The 11245-nt window shown below is 40.6% G+C and overlaps 1 protein-coding gene across 1 annotated transcript; it reads right to left on the bottom strand.

Annotated features, from left to right (window-relative positions):
* Positions 1-6119: 6119 nt before the first annotated feature.
* Positions 6120-11004, bottom strand: SLC35G2 (solute carrier family 35 member G2). Its single transcript, XM_060768052.2, has 2 exons — positions 10507-11004; positions 6120-8453 (listed from the first exon to the last, which is right to left on the bottom strand). The coding sequence occupies exon 2, from the start codon at positions 8435-8437 to the stop codon at positions 7205-7207; it is 1233 nt and encodes a 410-aa protein (XP_060624035.2). The 5' UTR covers positions 8438-8453; positions 10507-11004; the 3' UTR covers positions 6120-7204.
* Between the last annotated feature and the right edge of the window lie 241 nt (positions 11005-11245).

Below are 11245 nucleotides of genomic sequence, written 5' to 3'. Positions count from 1 at the left end.
ATTTTTGTGCTCTGTGCTGAATATTGCCTGCAGGCATCTGCCCCAGAAAAATGAATTGTGAAGCTCTTAACACTCTCTTGCTTTGATCCACCGGGGAATCTGTAAACTAAAGGTGGTTTGTGGATAAGGACATAAGGCTATTAAAAAGGGAACAAAGGGAAACCAAGAGAAGGGTTTTGAGTGGGATAAGAGAGGAAAAAAACATCTATTTCTGTTTTATTGAGTATTCTAAAGCCTTTGACTGTGTGGATCATAATAAACTGTGGCAAATTCTTGGTGATATGGGGGTACCAAGTCACCTTGTCTGTCTCCTGGGGAATCTGTATAACAACCAAGTAGCAACAGGCAGAACAGGCCACAGAACAACCGACTGGTTCAACATTCTGTATATATTTCAGATTTCAATATTAATGTAAAAAATACATAGTATGATTTTACATAGGATTTCTGCTACATTAGAATATTAAAGACAAATATCACTTAAGTTTTGTTTTGTTTGTTTTTTTGTCATGTCAGGAGCAACTTGAGAAACTGCAAGTTGCTTCTGGTGTGAGACAATTGGCTGTCTGCAACGACATTGCCCAGGGGACACCCGGATGTTTTGATGTGTTACCATCCTTGTGGGAGGCTTCTCTCATGTCCTCACATGAGGAGCTGGAGCTGATAGAGGGAGCTCATCTGCGCTCTCCCTGGATTCGAACCTGCGCCATTTAATATTTAATGTTATTTTACTTAATGTCCTTAAGTAAAATAACATTAAATATTAAATAACCAGAAAAATAAAATAAAGTGTAAACACTAAACTAATCTGGGAATCTGCTATTACAACACATCCAATTAAGTGGTTTAAAACCAGTATAAAAAAATATTAGGACTAAGTACATTCCAGTCTATTTGGAATACACGAAGCTCATAAACAAGCGTGTTTAAGAATAGGTCGAGTGGGCTGTATACTCCCACCCAACCTATTCAACTTGTATGCAAAACACATCATGCAATGTGCAGAGCTTGATGAATCCAAGGCTGGAGTTAAAATTGCTGGAAGAAACATTAACAGCCTTAGTTATGCAGATGATACTACTTTGATGGCTGAAAGTGAGGAGGAGCTGAAAAGCCTTCTAACAAAGGTGAAAGAAGAAAGCGCAAAAACTGGGTTGCAGTTAAACATATAAAAACCCAAGATTATGGCAACCAGACTGATTGATAACTGAGAAATAGAGGGAGAAAACTGGGAGGCAGTGACATACTTTGTATTTCTAGGTGCAAAGATTATTGCAGACACAGACTGGAGCCAGGAAATCAGGAGATGTTTACTTCTTGGAAGGAGAGCAATGTCCAGTCTCGATAAAATAGTGAAGAGTAGAGACATCATACTGGCAACCAAGATCTGCATAGTCAAAGCAATGGTATTCCCCGTTGTATCCTATGAATGTGAGAGCTGGACCATAGGGAAGGCGGAGCGAAGGAAGATAGATGCTTTTGAACTTTGATATTGGAGGAAAGTTCTGAGAGTGCCTTGGACTGCAAGAAGATCTAACCAGTCCATACTTCAGGAAATAAAGCCTGACTGCTCATTGAAGGGAAGGATATTAGAGGCAAAGATGAAGTACTTTAGCCACATCATGAGAAGACAGGAAAGCTTAGAGAAGACAATGATGCTGGGGAAAATGGAAGGAAAAAGGAAGAGGGGCTGACCAAGGGCAAGATGGATGGATGGTATCCTTGAAGCGACTGGCTTGACTCTGAAGGAGCTGGGGGTGGTGACGGCCAACAGGGAGCCCTGGCGTGGACTGGTCCATGAGGTCACGAAGAGTCAGAAGCAACTGAACAAATGCCACTTTAACCGCCGGGGCTGGATACTACAGAACAGGCATGGGCAAACTTGGTCCCTCCAGGTGTTTTGGACTTCAACTCCCACAATTCCTAACAGCCTACCGGCTGTTAGGAATTGTGGGAGTTGAAGTCCAAAACACCTGGAGGGACCAAATTTTCCCATTCCTACTATAGAATCATGGGATCTGTAGTTTTATAAGCTCTACCCTCTCCTGCCAAAGAATGCTGATGCCTCACTAAAACCACAGAGCTCCTATGAGTAAAAGGTGGTGTCAAATTGCATTCATTCCACAGTGTAGAATCCTGCACCCAGAGTTGCAAAGGGGGTACCTGTTTTGCCGCGCAGAATCCTAGCAGCCGCGTCTACGGTTGCCGGGGCAACGCGCTGTCCAATGGGAGGCGAGGGCTCCGTCCTGCCGCGCGCCTTGCTCCGTGACTGATTGGATCTCCGGGCTCCCCCCCCCCCCCCTCCTTGTGCTGCCAGATGGCTGGGCCTTCCTCGAGGAAGCAGAGAGGAAGAGCAGATCTGGCAGGCCAACTATTATCCCTGGGGCGAAGGCCATGTTGATATGAAACGTGCAAAGCCAATAACAGGGGGACATTGATATATGCTACCAATCCCCTTCACCCAGAAAAATATTGCAGGAAATCACAATTTCAAACCAGGAACAGAAAATGTTTCAAATGTTGTTACATAGTGTAATTATTTACCAATGTTCACTATTGTGTGCCTTACAAGTTGTTTCAGGATGTAAAACTGCAATGCCTATAATTCCATTGCATTGAGCTATGGCAGTTAAAGTGTTTTGTTTTTGGGTTTTTTTTGTCCTGTCAGGAGCGACTTGAGAAACTGCAAGTCGCTTCTGGTGTGAGAGAATTGGCCGTCTGCAAGGAGTGTGGTGGAGGCTCCATCTTTGGAGGTTTTTAAACAGAGGCTAGATGGCCATCTGTCAGGGGTGCTTTGAATGCAACATTCCTGCTTCTTGGCAGGGGGTTGGATTGGATGGCCCATGAGGTCTCCTCCAACTCTATGATTCTAGGGGATGTCCGGATGTTTTTGGTGTTTTATCCTTGTGGGAGGCTTCTCTCATGTTCCCGCATGAGGAGCTGGAGCTGATAGAGGGAGCTCATCCATGCTCTCCCTGGATTCGAACCTTCACCTGTCGGTCTTCAGCCCTGCCGGCACAAGCGTTTAACCCACTGCGCCACTGGGGGCTCATAGTTAAAGTGGTGTCAAACTGCATTAATTTTGCAGTTTAGACACACCTAATGACTTACCTATCATGAGGTTTTCTTAGCAAGGTTTATTCAGAGGAGGATGCTTTTTTTCTTCCCTCTGAGGCTGAGATAGTGTGACTCACCCAAGGCCATCCACTGCGTTTCTGTGGCTGAACAGGGATTTGAACCTTCATCTCTAGAGCCCTAGCCCAACACTAAAATCACTGGTTCATTCCTGATTCGAGGTTCACTGTAGTGTGTTGCATATTAGAGGCAAAATACACCTTGAACATGAGGATCAGGAGCTCCTGGTGGCACAGTGGGTTAAATCCCTGTGTCGACAGGATGAAGACTGACAGGTCGCAGGTTCAAATCCGGGAAGAGTACAGATGAGCTCCCTCTGTCAGCTCCAGTTTCTCGTGACGGGGGACATGAGAGAAGCCTCCCACAAGGATGGCAAAACATCAAACATCCGGGCATCCCCTGAGCAACGTCCTTACAGACAGCCAATTGTCTCACACCAGAAGCGACTTGCAGTTTCTCAAGTCACTCCTGACACAAAAGAAGTGTGCTATTTATGGACCAGTAAGGAATAAGAATCCCAATCTGTGGCTTCACAGGGGTTTGAACCATGATCTCTGAAATCACAGGTTCATTCCTGATTTGAGGTTCACTGTAGTGTGTTGCATATTAGACTGAAAATACACATTGTACATGAGGATCAGTGTGCTATTTATGGACCAATAAGGAGTAAGAATCCAAAAGCTTCCCAGGGCTCCGTTTAAGGAATCAGTTTGTTATCACATCCAATAAATGGAAATGAATTAAAAATCTTTCATCCACTGAGTTCAGACCAAACTGCTGATAGAAAACAATTGTTTGCATCCTTTGTGACTTTGAATCTACAATGTGACAATGCATAGCTAAAGTGTTCATGTCCTCTTATACTCAGTCTTTGTTAATGTCTTGTTATTGACACTGGGGAATATGGTACTTGACCAAATGACTCATTCTGGCTGCTTCTAGCAAGCCTCCAAAACTGAGGATCAGTCCTTTCACTATACATTTCAAGCGGAGGGAAGCTCTGCCTGATCTGAAGAAATTAGGGATAACACCAAAAATAGCCCACTATTCATAACTGGGCATCTGTATACCCGTTGAGATATATAATCTTCTACTTTTGGCTAAAATAAAAAGTAAAGGAAGATGGTAGGCCAATAGTTCCAGGAATTCTTCAGTGAAGTGGATGGTTTACTTTCAGTATGGAGACTCAGGCCCTTTCGTCACAGCTGAATAAAATCCCACATTATCTGCTTTGAACTGGGATATATGGCAGTATGGACTCGGATAACCCAGCTCAAACCACATTATACCTTGATATTCTGGGTTATATGACTGTGTGGAAAGGCCCTCAAGCCCCTCCTAAAATGCCATATGCATTCCAGATTATTTGCTTTGAACTGTATTATATGGCAGTGTAGATTCACATAATACAGTTAAAAACAGATAATGTGAATTATCTGCTTTGATAATCTGGACAAAAGTATATGGCAGTGTAGAAGGGGCTTTAGTTACATCGCAATATAGTGGGGAAACTAAGTTCCTGTGTGAAGTGATTCTGTTGATCCTCCTGGATCTCTGTTAATAACTTTCTGTACCTTCAGTTCTGTAGGTATTGTTTTAGAACAAATTATTGGACAGAGGTTGCTATCATGAGTTGATGGTACAATCCTACTTTATTAAAAAGTCCTCAAAATGTAGTGTCAAAGACTGATCCTTTTTCCAGGCATTCAGCTGTCTTCCTTTGTTGTTGAAAATGGATTGAAAACTATATCTGGAGAGTGTTCACAACTATGGAGTGGTATGCAATGATTATGGGGAGGGCATCCAGACCTAAAATATTGTGGTTTCTTTTGGATTCCTGATTGAGGGCCCTTCCACACAGCCATACAATCCAGAATATCAAGGCAGAAAATCCTACAATGTTTGCTTTGAACTGGGTTATCTGAGTCCACACTGCATTTATTCCAGTTCCAAGCAGAAAATGTGGGATTTTATTTAGCTGTGTAGAAGCGGCCTAAGTTCAGCAATGAATTGCATGACAAGTAGATCAATTTTTGATTGGCAGTGTTAAATCCAGTGCAGTGACAGGAGTATCTTTTATAGGTAGAACCATGTGGCTCCCTACAAAATTCAGAACTATAGGTGAAGTGTGTTATGGAATCATGGACATTGGGGCTATGTTTGGCTGATTTGCTAGTTACATGCTTTTCTTCCCAATATGTTTACTGAACAGTATGGTGCATGTCTGCCATCCAATCTGCTGTAATAAATGTATGGGAATGCTCTTGAAGACTCCACAAAAAGTATGGTTGCTTCAAAACACATGTAACACTTGGCATTAAATGTATGTATCATATAATACCTGGAGCCCCTGGTGGCACAGTGGGTTGAACCCTTGTGCCGGCAGGACTGAAGACTGATAGCTTGCAGGTTCGAATCCGGGGAGTGTGTGGTTGAGCTCCCTCTATCAGCTCATGTGAGGACAGGAGAGAAGCCTCCCATAAGGATGGTAAAACATCTGGGTGTCCACTGGGCAACGTCCTTGCAGACGGCCAATTCTCTCACACCAAGAAGCTACTTGCAGTTTCTCAAGTTGCTCCTGACACAACAAATATATATAAATAATACCTGCTCCTTTAGGAGTTGTACCAGTTGCCAATTTGTTTTCCAGACATTGTAAACGTTAGGTAAATTTGTTTGGAAAAAAGATCAGCAGATGGTTCTGCCTATAAAAAGCACTACTATAATTGCACTGGCTTGTCTGGAAAACAAATTGGCAACTGGAACAGCTCATACATGCATTGCTCTTTCATAGTCTGGGCCCATGATACCCATTTGACTGCTGTGCATTCAATTCGCCATGTGCATCTCCAAGAAAACTAGCTCTGAAGACTTGAGAAAGTCTCTCTTTGGTTTTTAGCCTACATTGGATGTGTTTATAGAAAAGTGAGGAGAGAAAGTTCAGCCGATGCAAAATTAGATCCAATGCCATGCAAAATAAAGAATAATGTTGGAAATAATATTTAATATTAAAAATATTTTAAATTTACATCCTTTATAAGTCAAACCCCTACCATTTCAAGGGTGCATCTTATCTCTTTAGATGGCACTTCAACAGAATTCATATTGACTTCAGTCCACACAGGTAAACTATCAATGAGGATACAGGGAGGAATGTACTTTTCAAAGAGGCACATGGCTCTTGTTTGTTTCTACTGCCTTCTGATGAAATTAGGACTTGAAATGTTGAAAGGTGCTACCAACCGATCCTTCTGAGAGGAAAAGTAGCAAAGGTCTTGGGGTTTGAAAAGTCTGTATCAGAAATGTGCATCAGATATAAAATATCAGTATGCTTATTATCATTATAAGTACACACATGTTAAAATTCCCACTTATAAATTAAGAGGTACTACAAATAGGATACATGGTTTCCATGAACAATAATCCTTCTCATTTAGAGTTTATGTTAATTTGCAGAGTTCCTTTCTGCAGTTACAATCTTTTATAGAAAGCCTTTAGGAAACCCACAAGATTATGGGTCAAGTATCAGCCTGTCCATTCAACAGAGCTTTGATCACAGAAGGAACTGCTAAGTAGATTTGCCTGGCAAGATCTTCTGTAGTCATCCATGCACCAAGCACCCTAGACTGGTACAACTACAAACTCTGAACAAACATCTAGGTTTCTGCTTGCGGCAATTTCCTTCTATAGGCTGCCTTCCCATAAACCCTGCCAAAGGCTACTTCAAACAGATGGACAACAAATCTGATATAAGAACTTTCTTAGGATTATGCCTATTAAAATGCAGTGAGATAGCTCCTACAACATAATTGTCTATATTGGGTATTGGCACTTACTGCACACTACATACGAATAAAATATTACTTTTATAGTTTTCATATTTTAAAACAATTCTCACATATAGGTTCTAGGACAGACATTTCAGGTGTATTGAGCTGTACTGAGGCAGAGTTGGCCTCCTATTTTAGAACAAGAAATGGCAGTATTCTATTAACAATACCATACAAAAGACATACATAAATGTATATTAGTTATATGTGGCAGTAAACAGAACAGAACCATTTGGCATTCATTTAATGGAAGAATCCAGGATCTCCTGATAATCATGCTTTTGCTTCCAGGAGAGTTTATACCACGCAAGAAAGAAGACACTAATTATGATGATAGCTCCTCCAATCAGATCATAAATGCTGGGGAAGATCCGTAACACAAGAAGCTGAAGGATCATGGCTATCACAATCTCCAGATGCTGCACTGTGCTGACCAAAGCTGGATGGAATTTGCTCAAGGCATAATAAACACCCAGAAAAGCCACTGTGGAGCATATACAGATACCTAGAAGGTAGCTCCAGCTTTCTCCATTCAGTGGAATTATTGGCTCTTGAAGGAAAAACATAGTGGAGACTCCCCAGACTGTTCCAGTCCAACCAAAAGTGAAAAGTGCTGTCCACATGCTCACATCATCCTTAATGGACCTGTACACTATCATGGAGAGGGCTGTGGTTAAGCCTGCCATAACTGTCATGGTATAACCAAAGGCCTCCTTCCAAATGTTCAAGAGAGAATTTTCTTCGTCAACAATATTGGGGATCATGACCAGACAAACACCAACAATGCTGCCAGCCACAGTAATGACATCGACATAAGCCATTCGCTCATCTACTAGTAAAAATGCCAAAATGGCACTGAAGACTGTAGTGGTAGCTCTCCACATAGTCGTCCCGTTGCTTGGGGGTACTATTGCAAAGGAGGTGTAAGCGCAGGTAATGGATATAACATTGCAAACTCCATAGAAGAATAGTCGTAGGCGGTGGCCTTTTGGCCCAAAAGGGTCCTCCTGGTAGTAGCAGACGACTAAGACAGAAAACACTTGTAAAACAGAACGAATGAAGATCAGTTCTAGAGATGGCACTTTGGAACGATCAGAAGCAAGTCTAGTGATCAGGGCTACGCAACCATGAGCCAAAGCAGATCCTAAAAGAATGGCCCAAGTCTTTCTGGACTGAAAAATGCTTCCATCCACAAAAGCCTGGCCTTGTCCACTCTTGTGGCTTTCTGGCTTTTGTTCTGGCTGAGATGGGATGTCAATAGTCCCAAAGAAGGACCTTCCTTTCCGCCGACCATCGCTTAGCAGCCTTCTCTTTGGATTATCTTCTACAAAAGTCTCGTGGTCTTCATTAATTTCTTCATATTCCAATTCTCCAGGCTGTGGATAGTGAGAAGTATATTTCACTGTCACTGTGTTGGGATGAATTTTCACTCGTTTTTTCACTGGATATTGCTTGGAAGGTGAAGTATCCATTTCCTTCGATAATCAGCTGATCAGAAAGAAAATATATATATAACTAATTCAGCAGTTAGAAAGCTGTTGAGATTATAAATCTGGTTTGTCAAAAATACTGGAGTAATCTTAAACTTAATCCCAATGCGTTGTTTATATTGCTGGTAAACTGAAATTACTTTGAGAGGAATCCAGATCTGAATATCAGTGACAATGACAGAAAATCAATGGTGGTATATTATTATTCTATGCTAATTGTTAGTTATTTTTAAACGTATGCTTTATCTTTACCTCTTTTGGAACACTTGTACAGTTCTCCCTATGTTTTAACGTAAATGCAATGAAAGAAACAGATCACAAAGGGCTCCCCTAATCTAACAGAACATTAAGAGATGCCCTCTTAAACAGATGGTAATAATTTATGATGTCTACATGCCACAACCAGATTTTTTGTGTCACTGAAGATATTTCAACTAAAAAGTTTAGCCCTGGAGATATGCATAATTGTACTTAGGATGGGCACAGAGCAGCAGGTCTGAATATTATATAGCTCCCATTGGTGTTGCCTGTATTCCACACGTAAGCACATAAGAAGAGCTCTTGGGATCTCTATAAATGCATAAAATTTAATCACATCACATAAAATTTCTATCTAATTCAGTATCTCTTGGACATTTCATAACTAGCAAAATGTTGAGATTAGGTTTAAGATTATTTCCTTGGAAGTCCCACGTCTGGGGCTTGGAGATAACAGCCCTTTCTCTCTCTTTTATTTCCATAACTGGTATTCATAATCATTTTGCCCTTGAAATTAGTAATAACATGCAGTTCACATTGCTAGTACCTATTGATAAGTTACATACATCTTAAAATCCGTACTTTGCTCTAAGAATATTCCCTGTGCCACTTATATTCTGTAATACTGTGAGTGCTTGTGCCATTGCTAATTTAACTCTTTTTGCAGTGGCTGGAAATCTGTAGGATTCCACATATGCAAATAATTCGCAGTTCTATTTCCTCTTCCCCTATTTCTGTGCCATTAAATAAATGTACTGACAGCAGCATATGGTGATTTTGGAATGTGTTGGTAGTTCAGTATGTTATTCTGGATCAATTTGAAATCTTATTACAATCCCACACATTGTGATGTTGCAAATGTACAATTGCTAGAATGTTTTATCATCTCCCCCCTCCCCAGGCATAGCACCCCATAAGCACAGGCCTAAAACATACAAGATAAATGATATTTGAAAGGCCGGGATGTTGTGAGTTTTCAGGGCTGTATGGCTATGCTCCAGAAGTATTCTCTCCTGACATTTCGCCTGCATCTAAGGCAGGCATCCTCAGAGGTTGTGAGATCTGACCTCACAGGCTCTGAGGATGCCTGCCGTAGATGCAGGTGAAATGTCAGGAGAGAATGCTTCCGGAAAATGACCATACAGCCCCGAAAACTCACAACAACCCAGTGATTCTAGCCATTAAAGCTTTTGACAATACATTTAAAAGACCGATAATAATTATTTTGTTTATTATTGGGAAAATTGTAGCATTACTTTTAATAAAATAGTCTAGATGCCAATTTTAATATTGTTTTCTTATGGTAGTATAGATTAATTTCAGTTCTTTAACCTTTTCCTTGACCTTACTTCCATGTATACATGTACTATACTTGTATATAAAATACATTATTTTGTAATTTAAATATAGAAAACATAAAGATCTTAGATGATAGGATGGTGGGAATGCCAAATAAAAGAGCATTGAAATATTGAAGAGTGAGGTGCTATTGAAAGATTTAGCATCATGGATCCTCTGCAGAACAGAGAGAAGAAATGCTCTTTCTAATATATATGGCAGTCTTTTGGGGTGTACTATTGGCAAATTACTGCAGTGCTGTTGAATCTGAGCCACTCAAAGTTGCTCTGTAACATTTTCCTGGAGAATCCAGGCATGGTTTGAAGATATCGCAGCTTGAAAGTCGCATGCCTCCCAACAGTGTGATATGTAGAATTTTTGTGAATGGAAGCAGCTTTTGCTCAAATAGACAGTTGTGATTCATGCAAGAAGAAAAACAAATAAATAGCACTTACCTCTCGTCAGAAGATGTCAAATACTTCAAATATATGCCAAGGCCAGAAGATGTTATAGAGTCAAAGTCTGCTCTTCAGCGTTCAGCACTGTATCCATCCCTGTCTTTCAAATCAAACAAGCAGAAATGAGGAGAGCTCCCTATGAACCCAAAGATCCTGGGAAGCCAGAAATAGAGAGCAAAGTGTTGTCAGTTTAGGGTAAGTGGAGGAGGAATAACGCAGATTTTCTTTTCCTGTCCTCTTTGCTGTCAGCACATAGAAGCACTAGAGAGGAGAGAGAGGCTACAGCTAAAGCATAAAATGTAGGGAACAGACCAGAAAAATAGGGAGCATGCTCAGTAGAGCTCAAGGGCATTTGACAGCACAGCACCATCAGTACAAACTGTGGAGTGAGACAAATATTGTTCTTGCTACTGATCCTGATGGTGAGGCATATGTTTTAAACGACACATTACTACTAACTGCCTTGGATTTAGCATTTAGCTTCAAGACTTATTATAAAAAGCAAAAGAAATAAAATAATTGATTACAAATATTAAAAAAAAGAATGCATGATCTCAACATTTTACTTTCCCCCATAGCAGTGATATTTAATTTGCTTTCTATAAGAAGGGTGAATCTTTTTATCATCATCATCACCATATTTACTCAAATGTTTTTTTTTTAAATATAATCTTTATTAAGTTTTCAAGCACATATAAAAATAACATGAAAACACAGGGAGGTGGGGAAAAGGGAG

This window comes from Anolis sagrei, chromosome 3 (genome assembly GCF_037176765.1).
Source record: "Anolis sagrei isolate rAnoSag1 chromosome 3, rAnoSag1.mat, whole genome shotgun sequence".
Taxonomy (NCBI): domain Eukaryota; kingdom Metazoa; phylum Chordata; class Lepidosauria; order Squamata; family Dactyloidae; genus Anolis; species Anolis sagrei.
Note: the sequence above shows the minus strand (reverse complement) of the source record. Positions and strands in the feature narration are given on the sequence as shown.